Source organism: Cupressus sempervirens, chromosome 9, assembly GCF_028749045.1.
Source record: "Cupressus sempervirens isolate cs-2001-9-10 chromosome 9, ASM2874904v1, whole genome shotgun sequence".
Lineage (NCBI taxonomy): Eukaryota > Viridiplantae > Streptophyta > Pinopsida > Cupressales > Cupressaceae > Cupressus > Cupressus sempervirens.
The window spans coordinates 399,291,061-399,313,383 of record NC_143126.1 but is presented as its reverse complement, the minus strand read 5'-3'; the positions used below and the strand labels follow the sequence as shown (position 1 = coordinate 399,313,383).

Genomic DNA, 22,323 nt, shown 5'->3' with positions numbered 1-22,323 from the left:
TGAATGAATAGATCCACGTGATATGGAAATTAATGAATAAATAGTGAAACTATATAAAATAAAGAGATTAACATATTCAAGAAACTAGGTCACTGAAGAACAAGACAGTAGTATAGAAGGCACAAACATAATATCCAAAACTCCCAATAAACAATGCTCAATACTTGACATGAACAGTGAGTAGATACAATTGAGTGGAGAATATGATGAAGGGTCATCTAAGGAAGCATCTCTTAAGAGATATCACATCTATCCACAAAGTATAAAGGAGGGATCTTAGTCAAGAGGGAGCAATCACAAAAGAATATAGGAGGGAAGGAGAGATCACTTAGGGGAGATAGATGTATATAAAAGAACGACCAAGACAAGCTTTCAATAGTCAATAAATAAGAGCAAACAAATCATTAAATAAGTATTCTTTCAAAGACCATCAGTGACCCTTGATCACTCAATTGTCAAACATATTCAAACAAGGGAGGTCTTCAACAAGTCATAACCGCTTGTGGTTGGTACCAGAAGCAAATTTGATGTACACATAATGGGAAGGACATAGATCGATACCAAACACAAAGTCTGATTGAGAGTTACCCAATCCATGCACGTGTAGTTTAAACTAGATATTCAGGATTGGTTAGCAAGATTACTCACTGCAGAAGAATATCAGGTAGCCCTTATGGTAGAGGGAATCATTGAGCAATGAATTATTATAAAGAAAAGAAACAACAACCCTTGAGTAGGAAACCTTAGCGGAAGGTGGAATAGTGCAAATACAAAGGAGACAATGACAATCAGCCACAATAATGGGAAAGGGGACTCAACATTCAAGGAGGAACCAACGATCAAAGAGAAGAGACAACCAAAAGATCTAATCCATAGTGAATGGAGTTACAACACTTGCCTAGCATTCTCCCATTGAATGAATAGGAATTAAGATATTAGAATTTACATTTGAGGATGATAATAAAATGAATAAGGGGACATTAAGTTAATTACCAGTTTTAATTAATAGAAAAAAATCAAAGAAGATAAACACATTTTTTATTCCTAATAAGGAAAGAGACACTTCATTAAGAAGAAATAGGGAACTATGAAATATATTAATCATACTAGGACCATCATATCCTTTTGCACTTCTTATCCATATTCAGATTGCTAAGCTTATGCAGAAATTGCTTTACATATAAATGAAGTGTCCATATTAGATTCTTCCTTTAGACACATCGTTAGCAATCATATGATAAATATTTTTATCATCAAGATATTTGATGCTACGTTTATCACACTTCCAAATTATCTTTAGCAAAAGTTAGAAGGAAAAAAATCTTTTTGGATTCAAATTTTAAGAGACAAGTCTTGCATCATAAAGGATCATTGAAGGGACATTGTAGTGATGCTCAAGCTGAATACGGAGTCTATGGGAACCAAACCCAAAGAACCCAAGGTGATCTAGAGCACATGAAGCTAGTTGCAGGAAAGATAGGAGGGGCAAGCAAAGACCCCATTCGGATCTCCAAGAAGTGCTCAACATAGAAGGCCATCCACGTACTCGAATCCCTTGGAGGGTTGACCTAAGTGGTGCAAATTTTATGTTTGTAAATATCCATCCTGATATGTTTGTTCATCTCCTAACGAGGGGGCAACAAATGGATCAAGGCATCCAAAGAGTACTAGTATAGAGGAAGACAATCAATGTCAGTCCTAAACAACCTCAAAAGGGTAGAAGCCTGAGAAAATCAACAACACGACCTATATGTGGGGTCCAACTGAGCAATATCCACAGAAGAGCATTAAGAAAGGTACGCAAACCTATGATGACCTGCCAAGGAATCTACAAAACACCATAGATGAAGGAACAAACCAAACCAAAGGTAGTACTGAGTCTGATTAGATGAACCCCAAATTCAGCTTGGACAATACTATGCATGTAGTTTGCCCACAACAATAATGTGACAAAGAAAGAGCTTTCGACCCACTTCGCCAAGGCCCAATTAGTGTCCATGAGGAGGGCCCCTACACCATAGACCCATACAGCATTGCTAGCCGATAAGAGTCAACTTGGACGCTGTGTCCTAAAAGTGATGTTTGAAACACCGTCTCTCAACAAGGGCCAAAGGACCATACATTTTGTTGATGTGAGGTTAGAGCACAGGTCTCATACTGGAACAAGGGCCACAGAACTTGAACCCTAGGTATGTATAGGATAAGAAGATTTCAATCTTAGAAACCTCAAAGAAGAAATGGAGGTGAGAAGTCTTGAGGCAATTGAAGATCATAACCTTGGTCTTCTCTAGGTTTGCCATGAGCTATTGTTAGTCCCACAAGAAATCTCTACAGCCCCTCCAAGGAGATGGCCAGGAGGACCATGTTGTCTACAAAAAGAAAGATATGTATCAAAACTTGATGCAAGGAACCACTGTGCAACAAAGGGAGTCCACATGTAGGTAAGTCTCCATCTCATCAATGCAAAGCCCAAAAAGTGTAGGGTACAGAGGGAAACCCTGTTTCACCCCAATAGTGCTTTGTATAACCTCAAAAATCAAAGGCCTTGCAAAAATACACAAAGGAGCAATAAACATTCAAGGAGTGATGTAGCGCCCCCTCAATATGACCATCATGATGTGGTCCGAAGTTTGAAAGTTTGGATGGACCCCAACCTGCCTCTAGCCCGAATTTGTTTTCGATCCAACTCTCGCGAAAGAATAGCATGTAGTATTGTGGTGTAGAGTTTGGAAAACACATGTCAAATCATGATGGTTCTATAGTTGGGGTGGGAAGTAGGTTGCACCTTGTGAATCGGATGAATAATGTGTCTAGATCAAGAGGAGTGGAATCCAATACAGACCACTCTGTTAAACAACTCTTTGGGAAAATAACCAAGGGTCCTGATGCTACTTGAAGGGTTTCGCTTGAAACACTTCCTCATATGCTGCTCTACTACTAGTCAAACACCTGACTGCCTTACCAATGTTGGTGGTCGTGAAATGATGGCAATGGAGGGGAGGGGTGACAAAAATGGAAAGCTGCCCCAAAATGTTGTAAATTATGGAGGTGTGGGTGATCAGCAATCCGAGGTCTAAGGTGGAGGAGATGGAGAGGGGGCAGGGGAGGGGGGAAGGGGGCTTGCGAAGAAAAAAGGTGCACCAGAAGGCTTTATGGGACTAGAGGAGAAAAACCCAAAGCCAAAGGGAATGGCTACAAAGAAAGATGAAGGCGCACCTTTTACAATAGAGGAAAGGAAATAGGAATACTTTAGTTGGGCAAAGGGTGTCGGATGGAAGGTGGAGAAGGTGCACAAGGTGCGGTGGAAGGACTTGCAAACGTCATCACACCATAGGTTATAGGGGAAGGCAAATCTTATGGGTAGGAGGAGAGTGCTCAGGTGTAGAGAAATGAGGGATGGAGAGGCAAGCCACATCCCAAATGGACGTGGAAGTAGATCATGTTACGTTTCTGGCAAGCATCATGCAACAACAAGTTGGTATGATTCATAATACATTTGACAATTAACATGATTAAGCTCAATACCTTACCTCTCTCCATACTTAACCCTGAGGAGGAAAAAGTACTTCTCATAGGGTACTTGTATACCAATCTATAAATGGATTGTCTCAATATTTCTAGAGCATGTTATCATACCAATGTAGGGACTATGGCCTCAGGGTTTTAGAAATATATGCCTTACCCTCTCTTGGGATTCACGTAACTTAGGAGGAATTACTCTAGCCATTTCCTATAACCTATCTGTCCTCAAAAGGTGCTATAGCAAGAGATGAAACAGCCAACTACAAATATGCCAACTTCCATGGATTATGAATAATTATGCAATCAACTGTATAAACTTCCAATGTAAATTGTGTTACTTCTGAAATTATATACATACAAGGTACATAATAAGAATAATTATATCACTAATGCAGTAGAAATATAAATATATGTACATATAATACAAGATGACTGATATGTAATTCTGATTTCCCTACTATTATCACCTCTCTCTCTCTCTCTCTCTCTCTCTCTCTCTCTCTCTCTATATATATATATATATATATATTGTGTGTGTGTGTACATAGTAACCTACAAAACATCATACCTGAATAAGGAACTCTCATATGGTCTATCAAAATACACGCATACATGAGAAAAATAGTGAAGACAGAATTTTATATCAGTTATCTTGTATTATATATACATATGTATTTTTATTTGTAATCCATAAATAATAAAATTATTCTTATTATGTATGTATGTATATAATTGTGGAAGAAACAAGATCTGCATTGGTACATCCACTTTATTTATAAGATATCGGTTCAAATCCATTTATGGATGTGGGTATGAGAACCCAGTACATGGATATGTGGAAATTATTTGGGGGGCTTTTGATCCATTTGGGTACGTGTGTGTGTATACAAAAAGCTTAAAGAAATATATAGATTTAAATCATTTCATAGTGTGACGAATCATCGTTCATTAATGCCAAATGCCAATTGTTAGTTCATAGATATAAAAAATAAGCCATATCATATATGTCTATTTTCACAAATCCATTGAAAATGAGAAACTCATTATAGTTACACAATGTAGTTCATGATATGATGATTCGTCAATCATCAAAAGGATTATCAAAAAAATCCCTATTTATTGCATTTTCATCTCCAATTGCTGCAAGTTCAAGACCATTTGAATCCAAAGCAGTTCCGCTTACACTAGATGCATTATTTGTAGAGATGTCATGATCATCATAAGCCATTGTAAGTCTACTAAGATCCTCAACACTTGCATCCAAGTTGGCACTCTCAAGAGCTACATCCCAAATCTTTGTTGCCCCATTCTTGTAGTGGAGATCCTTACATGACAGGAGGCACAAGCTTTTTTGAACCCACCCAGTTATGCTTCACTAAGTTGATAAAGGAGTAGATACTCCACTTTTGTTCAACTACAAAATAAGTTGCAATGATGTAGTCTCCCCTTTTTTAGCCCTTTATTTTCTGATGCACTATGAGGCCTTTACACCATGGTCCCATGGGCTAATCAAGTCTTTACAGAGATCAATGTGGGTTTTGGCCTAGGCAATTCTAGTTACAAGGCAATCAAAGTTGTTTTAGCAGGGTTTCCAGGTACTCGCTATTTTCAATAAGTCAAGTAGGGTTCAATCTTTTGGCTATTTCAATATTGGATTTAGAGCATCTCACCAAGAGTACTCTAGCAACCTATCACACATGGTCCACTGAGTTCAATTGGATATTTATATTAATGCCAAAAGATCCGATAGTTCCTTATTAAAGTGATTATTAAAATAAGGCACATATTAATAAGTCACTTTATTATAAAAGAGGGCCTTTAATTCTCTTAAGTGTAAACAAGACATTTTTAACAAAAGAATAAAAGATGAAGAGTCAACTAGGGGGAACTGAAGAGACACAATATTAGGCATTAAAAGAAGGAAGCTTGAGTCATTTCAGCATGCTTGGATATTGGATTTGATATCAGTTTTCTCTTGGAGAAACCTGGAAGTGTCCAACTTCAATTTTTAGAACTTGAGCACATAAACCTTCAACGTAATTGGTGAATTGGACATGAACCTGATTCATCAGCTATGGGGGATTCACAACAGAGTTATCGCATGGACTTACAGGTTGCACACTTGGATATACCCAAAGTGCACAATCCACACCCAATGGATGTGTAGGTGCACGTGATCCACATCTAAACACATCCACAGGGAGTATATAAACATCCCAAATACATCCCTCAACATCCGCATCCACTTGTATCTAAATATGCATCCAGAGGCGAAAGGATGCATCTAACATCCTAGTTTTATATTGTTGATTGCATAATTATTCATAATCCGTGGAAGTTAGCATATTCATTATTCAACATAATGGTGAATTGGATGCAAACTCGATTCATCAACTATGGAGGATTCACAATAGAGTTATCACATGGACTTACAGGTTGCACACCTGGATATACCCAAAGTGCACAATCCACACCCAATGGATGTGTAGGTGCACATGATGCACATCCGAACACATCCACAGGGAGTAGATGCACATCCCAGATACATCCCTCAATATCCGCATCCACTTGTATCTAAATATGCATCCAAAGGTGAAAGGATGCATCTAACATACTAGTTTTACATTGTTGATTGCTTAATTATTCATAATCCATGGAAGTTAGCATTTCCATAGCCTATTGTTTTAGCTCTTGCTACAACTATTTTTGAGGACATATAGGTTGTAGGAAATGGCTGCAGTAATTCCTCCCAAGTTAGGTGAATCCCAAAAGGGCTAAGGCATGTATTTCTAAAACCCAAAGCGAATAGTCTTGAAATGGTTATGAATGTGTATTGGAAACATTGCAAGTTCAAAAAATCCACTTGTAGATTGGTATTCAAGCACCCTACAATGACTACTCCCTATCCTCCTTACGGTTGAGTATAGAGAGAAGTAAGGGATTAAGCTTAAGCTTGTGAACTGTCAAATATATTATGAATCATTCATTGTTTCAATTTGATTTTAAATGCAAAGTGATGTATGTTAATCATTGGTAATTAGCAACCTCCTAGTGGAGAATGTTGCAAATTGCCATTCTCAATTGCAAATTGGGAAGTTTAGGGTAAATTTAGTGAAGCCCTAATTGGGGACATTAGAGAACCAAAGATTGAAATCACTAAGATAAATTACCAAATAATACATATTCATTACGTACTCTCAAACAAGTCTTAGATGGATTGCTTGACTTTGCAAAAAAACTTTAAGCCAAATTTTAAGGTGTGAATCAATCCTATATTTTATAAATATATATTTAAATATACTCCTTAAAGATGGTGACCTCAATGCACTCTCAATAGGTGGGTGTACTCTTTAGTGAGTGACTTAAGACACAAATGGTTCTATTGAGTCTAAGACTTTGACTAGAGCATATATCTTTCCAATGTGGATATGGATAGATCCCTATCTCATTTACATAGATTCTTATCCTAATGGGTAAAGGAATACAAATGTCATATAGGAAAATGCACAAGTCAATATGGTTGAATTCTTCTCTTGAATCGGCATCGCTTGACCGATATGGATAGATGTACCAACGTTTATAGATGAATGAACATTTAACTACTTGGAAAATGTAAGAAGAAAAAAAATTGGTAACTTCGGGTATTACATTTCACATCTATACACAACATGGGAACCAAAACCAGACTCATATGATTGACCCCTAAAAAGTCCAAAGATATACAAGTCCAAATAGAATATGCAAAATTGTCATCAAACCAACAAATATATAAAATCCACAAACATTGAGTCTGCAAAACACTACATAAATAACTAGAGAGAGAATGAATTCATCCTACACAATAGTTAACAAAAGACTACATATTGACACACAACAACTAGCCCATACAATCAAAACCAAAAAAAACTGCTCAATGTTACAACTTCAATCAAAAATACTAAAATCAAATATATGAAGGTGAAGTAGACAATCCCTCACCCTTCTCCATTAAAGACTTACTTTTTGTGTGACCATCACCCGACATAAGATGACTGAAATATACCTCTACAACCTTCACATCCTCATCAAAACAACACACCAAGACATTAAGCTTGGCCTCAAGACTCAAAAGGATATATTTATCTTAAAGCCTTTTGCTAGAACCATCACCTTCTTATGCAACCGGCATATGTTGTCAGTCAATCTAGGAAAATGGCCGAGCTGGAAATTGAAGACTGCGCCATGGTTTTCATTTCCTTAAATGTCATCATGCAAAAGATACTTTCTTGTAGCTAGAGAGAACAAAGTGGTGTTGTTGAAGGATTGACTTCCATCAAACATATTTCAACAATCCAGATATTGCACCAAGTCTTGAAGGAGCATGGCCACAACTCTAGTCACTACATTGCGACTGACTTGTACGTCTTTAGCAAGTACAAGAGATTTTAAACCCCACATCCTCAAATTTTAGCTACTAGTCTCTCACTCAAGGTAAGTGGTTAAACCATCCCATGATTTCTTCCTTGTTACACCTGCCTTGCATTTCGTATTGCTAGAGCCACCATTGCCACCAAGATCACACATATCCCTCTTGCATTTACCACTAGTTAAAGTACAAGGCATTACCAAAAATAACTAGTACCAATATCTATAGAAAAGAAAAACAACCAAGGATACATCATCAATGTTCATCTATTCCAAAGCCATATCATGTCATCATACTCATTTTCACTAAGAATTGCATCCCTTACTCAAATCCAGGGAGGTCATCAATGAAACATCATCTCCCACTACCCTTGGTATTACATTAGTTTGGCTTCCCAAAAGACATTTAAAGCCAATTATACCTTTATAATCCAATCTCTTATTAGGCTTTTTTTTTTTTCATAATTTAAATGTTCTACACTGTCATTATCTTTAAGATTCTTCTAGCACCTTATTTTACTTGCTCATAGAAAATCCATCTTTCCACCCCTTGAATTATACTCGAATACTAAGTTATAATTTGTGCTTCTAATGTGTTTAGTCTTTTTTTTATAAAATTATTATTTGAATATGAATAAATGTAGTAATAAACTATATCATTATTTAGACATGTTATTAGTACTTACAATAATAGACTAAGATGATCAATGAAGGATTAGAATCCTTTTCCTCACTACAAAAAGTTTGAAAAACCCAAAGGTTGCCATCAAAGCACAACCATGTACAACTAATATCAATAACTACCCAAAAGCCAACAAACATTTAATGCATGGTTAGACAACCATATTAACAAAACATAATAAAGGCAAAGTATGCTGACATTAGAGCCCCCTCCCCCGACACCACATCCTTCCCCCAAAAGGAAAGTCATATTCCAAATGAAAAAGCAAACAAGTAATCAAGTAATATTGCATAAGTTTTTCCAAACATGTGATGGCATTATAACGAAAGGACTATCATGTTGGCACTTCCCACTAGTAGCTAGAATTGCCTAATCATAACTTGATCATTACATAACTAGTAAGTGTGATGTGATGGAATAGGGACAAAGATATGGAGTGATCATTATAGTTTGTAGTAGAATGGAGAACTAAGGTAGGAGACCTTTGTCATCACCAAATGAAATTCCACATAAAGCATTACAAGAATTAGCATAGCCAAAACATAAGCCAATATGGGAGGATGTAGTCATTAGTAGCGATAAAATTTAATGAACTATTATTGGGGACCAAACAAACAAGGAACCAAATCTACCTGCACACAAGAATTTGAAATAGCTTTGCCCAATGAATCATTGCACCCAAACAGTATTGCAACATTTGAAAATTAATCCCATCGAGAAAATCCTATGGAGTTCTATATGTTTGTGAAGTGCTTTCAAGCAATTTGCAAGTTTGTAGGAAGAAATTGTTGTTATTGCCAAAGCTATATTGTGATGTCCCCAGAGTGGGCCCCTAACAGAAGGTGACGTAGGTCTGTCCATGCGGTTTGTCGCTACCACGTGTCCGGGGTCCTCGCCAGCGAGGCTATCCTGGGGTTGCCCCCTTAACGCGGGGAGGTGTCGTTTACTAACAGTCCGGGCTTTTGGTGCAACGGTTACTAACTTGGTATCAGAGCCGGAGGTCTCAAGGTCGAGACCCGCGGAGCGTGGTGGGCTGTGATGTCCCCAGAGTGGGCCCCTAACGAAAGGTGACGTAGGTCTGTCCGTGCGGTTTGTCGCTACCACGTGTCCGGGGTCCTCGCCAGCGAGGCTATCCTGGGGTTGCCCCCTTAACGCGGGGAGGTGTCGTTTACTAACAGTCCGGGCTTTTGGTGCAACGGTTACTAACTGAATAAATAGAAAAGTGAATAAATAGAGGGTTGGGCCTCTCATTTGGACATGCTTGGATTGGAGAACTCTTCTACTTCTTCATTTTGAAGACATTTGTGGACTTTGGATCTGCAAATTATTCGATCTTTGGGAACGAATCACTCCCTTGGATTGGCGACTTTGAGGGTGTGAAATATCACCTGAATTGTTGCATAATTGGAGTTGGTATTCAGCCATCTCATTGGAGCTTATTGAGAATTCGTTGTTAGGGTTTGTTTTTGGTTGGAATAAGGATTTCAGATTTGCCCTATCATTGGAGAAGCATTTGACAAGAGTTTGAAGACAGAATAAGTGCATTTTCAGAATTGGCAAAGCAGGGTTCGGAACCACATAATTGCTCATATCTCCTCAACCCCTTGGAGTTTTTTTTTATGGTTTTACAGGGTTACTACCTAACCCTAGGCGCCCATTTTCCTTGCATTTGGGGGTCCCAAAACTCTAATATTATTTTTATTTAGCAGCCGTACAGGTACGGCCTGGTACGGCCCTGCTAGTTTGGGCAGCAGCTGCAAATTAAGGACAGTTTGGGGGTGCGGTTGGAGGTCTTCATCAACGATTTGCAGCAAAACGTGGTGTTCTTCCATAGTTCTTCAAACCAGGTTCTTGCATTTTGAAATATATGTCAATTTTTGGGTAAAATTGCTGTCATACAGTCATTGTAATAATCAGTCCAGAATTGGTAATAAAATAATTTCAGAATTTATTGCATTGTAATTGAAATATAGTTCAATGGCTTTATATATATTGTAATTCTGCGATTATATTCTGAAAGTATCAAATCTGAAATTGCCATATTCTGAATATTGTTACTGTTACACGCCAAGTGTTTGACAAAATTCCTAAGTTCAGTTTGAGGGTTTCTGTGGCCTTTATAGAGAGGGTCATTACATATATCCTAAGAAAGAATCAATCATATTAGGCTGGACACATGCAACAAAAGGTTCACAATAATTCAAAAGGTTTATGTAATAATTCAACTAGAAACAAAAACCATACAAAAAAGAATTAAGGATTGAAGGTTCTATTAGCTAGACCATACATTACAGTTTCCTTCAAAAAGTCCTATAACAATAGTAAAAACAACAAACAATATAAGAGACAAAGATACAGCCAATTTCCCTACACTAGAATTTGTAACAAACATACAATTGTACCAAGATACCATCCAAACTATACAATGCAAATGTGGTTTTACCATGCCTCTTTTTATAACTATTTTTTCAACTACTATATCTACTTGGGCCAACACCCTCCTCCCGCCCCCATGACTGTCCCCAAACTTAGTCCCTTGTTCACCCCATCAAGAAAGTTCATGGATCAATGAATTACTTCAAGTTTAAATAATTAAGAAAATAAATCTTACAAGGGTGCTATGGTAAATATGCACTCTCATAGCAAATTATCCAGAAACATATTGTACCATAGTTCAATGAAAAGGCTATATGTCCTTACTCCTCCATCTTTGAGAATATTTGAGATAATTTCAATGTATTCAATGACATTATGTGCTGTGTCAATGAAGAAACAGGTTACCACAGCATCCCATGTACCTGCAGATAAGTAGCATAAAATATTAAAGCCTGTGCATATTAAATTTAGTGGTTGCTTATAAAAGTAAATAAAAGAATGGAAGAAACAATGAATTAAAAATTACAATTGATTAGTTAACATATATTAAACACAATATGCAACCATATACAACTTAGCAATACCACAAACTGTTCAATTGATGTTTTAGGTTCACAGTGAAATGATAACAAATTAGGGAAAACAAGAACTTTAATCCACTGATAACAATGAATAGCAAATATCCAATAGTAAAATATATCCATCAACCAAACTGCCAAAATAGTTCATTGGGACAAATAGATGGTAGATATGACCAACTTTGTTGGCAGGTAAAAATAGTAGGCATTAGACAGTCGAGGAAAATCACTGATTAAAATATGTAACTACCATGAGACCTGGATCTTAGCATGTGATATTGTATACAATATGGACTAGCATAAAATAATCTGATTTGAATTCGTTCTCTAAATCAGAAGGATTTAATTGATTTGCACTTGTAAACCAGACCATACAACATCTATAGGCAAAAATAAATAGAAAACATATATGAGAGACCATTGCTACCAATCTGCAAAACATAGATGCTCGGCACCAACTATAAGGTCAGCCAACCACATGCCAAATCTAGCGCTATCTTCATCAATTTCAAACTTAACTCAAAGCCATATCTAAAACTTCAATAGAATTATGATCCTTAGAGTAGACTAGAAATCAATACATAATAAAATCCAGGCCACACATAACCTCCTTGCTATAGGCAGTCCTCAGTGCGCTAAATCAGCACTTGCAACTACCTAATAAACATTGTAACACGGGAATGAGTATCCAAGTACCACAATGTCACCACTGGGATGGGTACTTGAATTTCTATTTGAATTTTGAATTTTGAATGTTACTATTGGATATGTAATATGTGACTATGTTGAATGTTCAATGGTTCTAGTTCATGATGCAATTTTGCTATGTACAAGTATTTTAATTCAGTTTTCTTCTAAGTTGCTGATTTGGGTTTGGGGACGGGCTCTCATGAGTTCAGGCAAAAACAAAAATTCCCATTTAGGTTCATGGGTGGGTTCATGAGTGTGTATTGTTGGGTGGATATTTTGCAACTGACAGTTTTGAGTAAAAATCTAATCACAAAATAAGATGACCAGCCACAACGTGTGAGACAAAGTCTCTCCTATCTTAAAGGGAAGGCTCCCCCCTTCTCACCGTTCCTTGGATCAACTCAAGGTAAGCAAGAAGTCGAGAGATTTTATTAAATGTGTGTTACCAATATCCTTTCTTCGTAACTTTCAAGAAAGAATCCACTTACTCGTGGAGCAAGTGATGCGCAGGCTGAAACTCTAACTACACTTCTATCAAAAGCTAGAAACAGTGATACCGATAAACCTTTACTAACTCAAAGGCTAGCTGAAAATGTACCGGTTTGGCTCTAAGTCCAGTCGTACTTCTATATGGGAAAACATTACAATCAGGGCACAAAGATTCCTAAAAGTAAAAATAATTTAACTATTTTGCGAATTAAGAAAGAAGTATAAGCTACGGACAAAGCTTCTAGCTATCTATTTCCACAACCACTCCTAGTCAAAGATTCGGCTCCAATTGCTTCTTAAATCACTATGCTCTTTTATTGAACACACAATAATAACATAAATCAAGAAAATAGGCACAAATTACAGTCAAAGCTTCTAATTTGCTCTATCACAATTGCTTCCAGTCAAAGCTTTGAATCTGATTGCTTCTTTTATTCACTTTTTTCCCAACTTTGTACTACACAATCAAAGTTATGCTTGCACAAATGTAGCAGAGCTTTCTTGCATACAACAAAAGATGATTTTTACAATGAGGGGGCACTCCTTTATACAGGCACAGGAGTTGAGAAAAAGGTGGAGGAAAAAGTGGGAGCACCTCAAACAATTTTGACCTAGTCTAACTGAAAGAGAAAATATAGGGTTACATGCAACTCGCATTACATCTTTTCATGTACATGTAACTCGCATTACATGTAATTACACATCTTCGTGCAATGCATCCTCTTCAATTACAAACATGGAAGAAGAAGAATAGAGATGGAAGAGAATTGAAACAATCCTAGGGATTGTTCTGAAGGGCCTTGTACTTGACAATGCAATCCCAGATGATCACAAGATTGGGAGTTCCTATATTTTGTACCGCTGCATTCACCTTTATAACCATAGTGTTGCATCTTTTGGTAACCTTTGACTTTGATGAATTGTCCATTGTCATGTGGAAACTTGATGTGATCCAGCTTTTCTCGTTCAAGTTGTCATGAATTCTCCTTTGTAGATTGACACATTCTAGATTCTCTAACACTTTGAAAATCTTCTTGATGATGTCCGGATGTAAACTCGGAACAACTTTCCAATAGCACCTTTACCTTTTTTTTGAAGTGCTTGGCGCATGGGAATGCGTGCAAATGGAGATTGCTGATTTTTAAAAAGTGACTTGGGCTTTCAAAATGTCATTACACGAAAAATAAATTACATGTAAATGCAACATGTAACAAGCGATGAAGGATGAGATGGAAAGCATGGAAAAATGCGGAAACATGTATTTACTCATGAAGGTGTGAATGCATATGGAGAGATGGAAATAGAAGAAAGTTTGAGGGAAAATGAACTTTATAGACACCTTTGAGGAAAAGTAAGGTCAAGGTACATGGGAAAACATGCACATGACATCTTTTTGACTTTTCAAAAAGTGACTTTTAATCAAAACCAAACATTTTTTATGCAATTACACGTAAGACATTTCGTGTAATCATGTCGTGTGAATGGAAGAGAAAAGTGAGATGGGTGAAAATGGAAGTGAAAAATGGGATTACATGCATTTGCGGATGGTGAATGAGATGAAAAACATGTAATCGCATTTGTCGGATGAGATGTGAAGTGTTGTGACATAGAAAATGGAAGATGGAACGTGATGATGCTTTCACATGAAGTGAAACAACAAGTTCTTGGGAAAGAACTTGCAATTTCTTCAAAGTGGAGAAAACCGGCAAGCACAAAACACAAAAACTTAAAAGAAAAATGTACCTTTGGAAAGCGACTCAAAAATGTCAATATGCAATGCACTTCAACACTCAAATTTAAATTTGGAAATTGGGGAAAAACTAAAAAACAAGAAAATGAACAATTTCTTCATTTTTAAAGAAAAAATGCACTTTCCATGGCATTGATTTCAACAAGTGACAATCATCAAGTAATAATGTGCATGGAAATAGCAAAATAAGCACGAATTGATGAGCAACTTTGAAAATGTCCACTTACTTGGAGGTTAAAGAGCCAAAATAGCAAGTTTTATAGACTTGAAGACCAATTCTTCCTGAAATCCAATTTTTCAAACAACTTCTTGACTTTTTCCGTACTTGCATTTAACAAAAATTAATGAGTAATAAAGGATCGAATTTCACATGAAAGTGCCAAATAAATGGTCTCCAAAGACAATATCATGCATTTAAAACTAAAAAACAATCTTTCTTGATCAAAGGTATGGGCTGGAAATGCATTTTTTTGAGTTTTTTGAACAAAAATTTGACTTTTTTATAAAAAAATCTAAGCCGTTTTTGCAAAAACGTGTCAAACAAAATGCATGTTTATGAGCCATTTTTTACTTGTGAATGCAAAAATGACTTCCCCAAATGCATATACATGGATCAAAATGCAAAAAAGTGGCTTCAAAACACATAAAAGTGGATTTAAACCCCAATTTTTCGAGCATTTTAAGCAAAAACGTGATTCATAAAAAGACATGAAACAAAAACATTTTGACTTCTAAAGTTGAAAATGTGTATCACAACGCAATGAAAAACACTTAAAATGTCAAATCGATTTGAATTGGGCAAAAACATGAGCCAAAAATGGTTTTTTTTGAAGATTTTTCCAAAAATGTACCCTAGATTGGAGCTTGGAAAAACGTCTTTTAGCAAAATAAATCCATTTTTATGTTAGAAAATCCATTCCCAAGCAAAAACGACCCTATTGGAGAAAATTTCATGCAAATCCATTGAGAAAATCTCAAGTTATGATCAAAATCGAGTTCTTGGAGGGCAAGAACATGTTCTTCAAAATCAGACTTTTTGGAGGTCATTACACATATTAAAACATGCTTTTGGTTAAAATCGCACCTTTTTGAGTCAATTGCATGTTTTAAAATGTGTAAGTCATCAAAATCGGACCTTTAATGTGTTATTATATATTTTAAGTTACATCTCACATTTTAGATTCAAAGACATGAAAACTTCACTTTTGATGCAATTACACCAAAAAAGTCCACTTACATGATAACCTTTTGATGTAATGACATCAAAAAGGTCCACTTTTGATAACAAGTTGAACTTTATATGCAGTGACATGTAAAATGTCCACTTTTGATGGCTTTAAGTGATTTAATTAGCACATGTCAATTTAAATTTATTAAAACATTATTTAAGTGGGACATAAATTATATTTACACATCATATTAACAATATAACATGCAAATATCATTTAAAAATTAATATTTAAAAGAGCATTTGATTTAAATGCTAAAAATTAAATTGAACTATATAGTTAATATAGTCACTTAAGTGAAAAATTAAAAAGTAACTCAACTTAAAATTATAACATAAAGTGCACTATAGTCACTTTAAGTTAAAAATTTAAAGTTAAAGTAACTTAAAAACATAACAAAAAGTGAATACAAGTTATATTTTTCAAAAAGTAAAAGTCAAATTGAAAATATAACATCATATTTTTAATTCGTGTTGTTGCACTTAAAATGTTCACTTTTGAAGCACTAAAACAAACATAACTCTTGATTGACAACTCCGATTGACCTCTAGGTTAAACCGAATCAAAGGAAAAAACGAAAGGCATGATATGAGCAAAACCAAAAGACTAAAAACAAGAAACACAAACTCAAAAGCAAAGAATGGACGATGAAGTCTTCAAAAATCAAGCACAGGCTTGATAGAAAGCAAAATGAAAAAGACTTGACAAAGGCCTTCAGTAAAACAATTTGATATTTGAATTGAAATGGATCAATCGATCAACATTAAACAATTAAATATCAAATTCAAGCTTAGAGAAACACGAAACTAGCTTGAAAAAGTTTCATGCTGTTACCAACATTTTGTGGTTACAAAATGCAGGACAACAACTAGGATATTGGTAACACCCATTTTATAAAATCTCTCGACTTTTTGCTTACCTTGAGTTGATCCAAGAAATGATGAAAAGGGGGAGCTTTTCCTTTAAGGTAGGAGAGACTCTGTCTCACACACTGTGGCTGGTCATCCTATTTTGTGACTGAATTTTTACCCAAAACTGTCGGTTGCAAAATATCCACCCAACATGCATATATATATATGTGTGTGTGTGTGTGTGTGTGTGTGTGTGTGTGTGTGTGTATATATATACATACATACACAAAAATACGAGAAATGTGCATAATTGCAAAACTAAGTCATTTGGTAGTATGAATATATGTTGTTTGATAATTGATTAATGCCAAATGTCAATGCTAAACATTAAATACTTACTCATTAATCTATCTTCATGATTGTAAAGAAAATCATACATTGAATTGTTGATGTTTGGTAGCTTCAGTCAAATAAAATTATGGCTATATATAATTATATATGAGATATAATTACATATAAGATATAAGTTTATTATGTGAGAGAAATATATATATATATATATATATATATAAAAGATTAAATTTGTTTTATTATTAACTATCTGATTAATGAATAGACATGTCCCATGAAGGGACATGCCATGTTTCATTTGGAACATACATACCACATATTATGGTAGTACTATTATATTTGCAGCAGATCCAAGAAAACAAACATGGTATCGGAGCCAGACTGCAAATGAAGAAGTATATTGTATCATGGCAGTTCTCATGGCGGCCTGAACAATGTTATCCTAGTCAGCTTGTCTACCCAACTTGTCTTATATGAAACTAAAAAGTCTCCTGCAGTAGTCTTCTTTCAGCATCTTTTATTGTTCCTGATCATCATCCTTCCTGTTTTTTTGGATTTTTTCATTGTTTGCATGTGGAGAAGATATTAAGTTTTTGGAAGCAGAATTTTATTGTGTCAATAATATAATGAGTATTCAAATATTATCAGAATAACATGAAAAAGTTGATATGCATTAATACATCGCAGAAAGGGAAACACAAATACATAGTGAGTAGAATCGACACTAAAGATTCTTGTTAAATGCTGATAAATGACACTGGATAGTTCGCAGACCAACTGGAGCAGATCACCAAAATCGTATCAATGCAAAGGGAAAAACAAGCTAATAATCGATGTGTAATATTGTAGTGACTTCGGTATCATGCGTACCATATAATCAGTCGCTAACATATTAAAATGAATAAGAAATAATTATGAGGTGCGATTAACTATCTTTGAAAAGATAATAATTCATTAACAAATAATAATCACTACAAAGGTGATTAAAAGTGTGAAAAGATGTGATTATGGAGAGGCATGAAACGTAACTCCAAAATTGCAACCAGTTGCTTTCAATTGACAAGACATGAGAGGATAATCGATCATTTTGGGAGAGATAAATAAGGATAGAGTGCTCTTGAAATAGTTACCTCTTGCAACACAGTGATGAAGATACTGTTTATGAGAGCAGCAATAATAATATTCAAACATCGAATGATGAATACACTATGTTCCAATTTGTTCGCTAAGTTCATACTATGCTGAAAAAGATGTTCTTAATGTTGAAACAATAAAATGACTTAATGACATTATGATTTTAAAATGAGTTTTGTCTTGAATAAAAGGAGTCACATAATATGAATTCCCTACTCTGTAGAAGGAATGTAATTCCAAATAATTAAGACAAACTTTGAAAAGTCACTATTGACAGTGGTTACTATGGTAGCGGAAACAAATATTATCATCACCAAGCAAGCTCTAAAGTGAAGGATAACAAAGGTGCCACCGAGGAGTTTCTATCGACTATCAATAGAAATCATGGATGGTCCATACAAACCAGCAGGTCACTACATGCACACACCCTACGCATGTATTGGCTTAGTAATGTCAACCAAGATGAATAAGTTAATAATAACACTACATACGTTGAAATAAGAATTAAAAATGATCTAAAAATTAAAAAATCAAATATTCATATTATTAGTAATATGATAAATCTTAATGTTTATATGGAGGCATTTTTTTTAAATTTGATGCATATGAACCTTCATTGGAGCAACTTATACAGATAAGTATTTAATTTATCTACTCATTGTAGTCTTTATCTCTCTTTTTTTTCTTTTTTTTTCAATATGTTCTATAGGAGATATTTGTCTTGATCTTTTCCTCCAAGTATGTTCTTGCAGAAAAGGGAAATTCGATATCAGAGTCAAAGGGAGTCTGACACTTCTTCTAAGGTAAAAGGTGCTCAGAAGATTGATGTTTAGAGGGAGTCTAACACATTTGTTTGAAGGAGTGGATAGAGGATATGTTTCAGTTGATATTTGAAGATCTTGATCGTATCAAATTCAAAGGGAGTATGACACTTCAATAAAGGCAACATTGGTTGAGGAGCTTAAATGATTGACTTTTAGAGGGAGTTCAAAAGTCCTTGTGTGTGAATATATAGTTTTAATGGACCTACCCCCTATGTACATCATGAAGAAGTGACAACTTCCAAATGATGTCACTTGTATTTGTAGAAGTTATTGAAAGGTGACAATCTTGCATTAACTTAATCTTCTACTATGATGGATATCTTATGATGTCTATGCAGATCATGATAGATTATACCATACATGGCGAATGTTTATATGGTAAGCATTATGTAAATGTGTGTGCACATACCTTACAAAACATTTTTTGAGTATATGGTGAATGTTATGCAAATTGATGTTTTAGCGGCCATTACACAAAGTACGTAGTGAATAACATATGACTTGATGTTCTAAAGGCCATTACTCACAATACTTGGTGAATATCTTGTATCTCATTTGGAGGCCATTTCTCAAAGAGTATCTAGTGAATATCATATGTTGATATTCTGGAGATCAATACTCAATTGTGATATCAAAATGGTGAAATATCATATGTTGATTTTCTGTAGACCATTACCTTATTGGGTACTTGGTGAATGTCGAGTGTTGATATCATGGAGACCATTACTAAGAGTATTTCCTAAAGGCCAATACTCATGATATCAAATGTGATATCAATATAGTAGAAATCTTCCAATCAAAGATTTCTTTATTGTATCATTCCTAAAGATTGCCAGTGGTGTGTTATTTATCTTGTGTTTATCCTCCCTAGCTAAAAGGGAGTCTTGATGTTTGGTAGCTTCAGTCGAATAAGACTATGGCTATATATAATTACATATGAGATATAAGTTTATTATGTGAGAGAAATTGATATATATATATAAGATTAAATTTGTTTTATTATTAATTATCGAATTAATGAATAGACATGTCCGATAATTTAATAATTAGCATTTCATGTTCTATGTGTATACCATAGTTCCAAGAATCATGGCAATTCATGTGATTACGCGATTCGGCGATTTGATTCAAGCCAAACGATTTTTTGTGAATTGCTGAATCGAATCAGCAATAAAGGATTTATGAAATAAGTTGCTCACTAAATTTCAAGGGTTTTTTTAATTTGCCGATTCATGGGCGATTCGATTCTGATTCATGGCTGATTCACGACAAACATGGGGATGTGCCCCCGATTCCTTCTATCCTTGTCCCTCTACCATGGACATCTCAGATATGGAGACAGCTCGAGGACATTTCCTTAGGTATGAAAATGTAAAAAATACATGCTTTGAGCAATTTATTCAGTTTAAATTCACAAGAATGCATCCAACAATTGATAAAATGAAGGTTTTCATGTTTTAAGGATTCAATAATGTGTATGTCATTATGTTAAAAGATTCTATAATGTATACAAATTTTTATATAGCCCTCCCCTACTGTCCCAGAAAATGGCCTCAAAAACTCCCGTCCTTGAAGTGTGTCCCCCTATCCCCATGTCCCAGAAACATGGTAGAACGTAGCCTTGAATATTTGAATATAATGTCAAGTTTTTTAAAAAGCTCTAAACTCTTACTTTTGTAGAAAACATGCATCAAATGAAGCAATTTATGTACCTAATTTCATTTCCTACAGTAACACTAAATCAAGGATTTTGAGTTACAGTGAGAAGGCATTTAAATTCTCTTGATTTTTTGAGCAAGTACAAAAAGAGGGGTTTCTGATTTTTAATACATTCTTCTTCCTAACCTTCATCAGAAAGGAAGAGTAAAAAAGAAAACCTCATCAATAGAAAATAACAATGAATTATGGCATACCTTATCAAAGCTTATGGGAAAGAATGGCATCCTAATGTTCCTCTTGATTTCTCTTACCCATTTATGCCAACATTGAGATCCTCAAAAAATCAGGAAGTGTCATTGGTTAAGTGAGGCAAAGAATATAAAAGACTCACCTACACCAATATTTGTTCTCCACCAATAACTACCATGTTCAATCTCAATAACTTCCAAGCACTACATCTAATGGTAGTACTAGTCTCTATGCTCTTCTGACTCCATTGCTCAAATTCCCCTTAAAGGAATTCATTGATTGTAAACCCAAAACAATGTGAGCACAAGCCTTCTATCAAGGTTGTTAAATTGTTGTTTTGATAGGTCAATACAACAAGAAATGCTCATCTTACCAAGAGTAGAATAGAGTGTGAAATAGAATGGTCTTTACTATTTTGTTAGAAGATGCTACTTCATTGTTCTCCTCAAGGTAACTGGTCAAGGAATCAATCTTGAGTAAAACACAAACTCTAAACTAGCATGTAAAGTTTTAAGAATAACTTTGGAAATCTAGCTTGTACTTTGACGTTGGCTACACCATAGGCTTGACAATAAAGACTCACTCCACCATCATCTCTAGGTAAGGGTTAGTTTCCAAACCCAACAATGTGTGATAAAAACTCATCACTTCAGTTGTGATCTATGGTGATAGATGCTGCAAGTTTCATGTGATGATACTGATAGAAAAAACATGTTTGGTGCAATGATGTTCACATGTATCGTTACACAAAATCAAAGAGGGCAAACGAGACTCACAGGAATGCAAATACCAAGGAAAAGACCATTTGGTTTTGCTCTTGTAAGTTTTCCCTTTGTCTCTTTCTCCTTTCCTTTCTTGTCATGGTAGGAAAGTAAACTATTGAAAATGTTCACCTTATGCTTATAAATTGCAAGAGATGAATCCTTGAAAGGATTTTCCTTTACTTCTTTCATAGCTTTGTATGTTATTCACTCTACATTTGAAAGGGCCTTTAGTTTATGCAAGGAGCAATATTTTGAAGAATTAAATGGCAGGGCAGGGCAGGTGGGATTCCTTCAAAATCAGTGTGTTAACCTTGTTAATGTCAATGTACGCCCTCAAGCACATTAACAATTGCATTGTGCTTGCAATCACAACAAGAGGATATTTTTGAGTGGACAAAGGTTGAACAAAAATTTTAAAGACATTATATGAAAGCATTCAATTAAATTTGTTGTTGTAGAAAAGGACTTCACAGTTGAGGACCTCAAAGTAAACCTGCCATCACAATAATCTAAAGAACATTAAATACTTAGGGATCTACGAATCTCATTTAGGTGGTCCAATGGCTGTACCAGCTCAGAAAAATCAAAATCCAACTCACCTATGGCTTGGGTCATTGTTGTGAGTAACTTGATACCTAAATTGGATTGTTAAGCAACATAAAAAAGAGAATGATATCATTAAGTAATTGTTGAAAGTGAACAAAGAAATCTAAACAAATATACTACAACTAAATGAAGGCTACTTTGGACAATCCGTGCAAACAGCTTAAG

General features: G+C 35.3%; 1 protein-coding gene across 5 annotated transcripts in view; it reads right to left on the bottom strand.

Moving 5' to 3' along the window:
* Window positions 1-22,323, bottom strand: part of LOC149538940 (carnosine N-methyltransferase-like) — a 197,141-nt gene that overhangs the window by 3,422 nt on the left and 171,396 nt on the right. For 3 of the 5 annotated variants that reach the window (XR_016356143.1, XM_089800332.1, XM_089800333.1), the window contains one exon: window positions 11,309-11,406. Coding sequence is in view for 2 of the 5 variants with exons in the window: in XM_089800332.1 (XP_089656458.1) it covers window positions 11,309-11,406 (98 nt within the window). In the remaining 3 variants the exon portion in view is untranslated. Of the gene's footprint in view, window positions 1-11,276; window positions 11,407-22,323 lie in introns of all 5 variants that reach the window. The other 2 variants (XR_016356144.1, XR_016356142.1) reach the window with 1 other exon arrangement.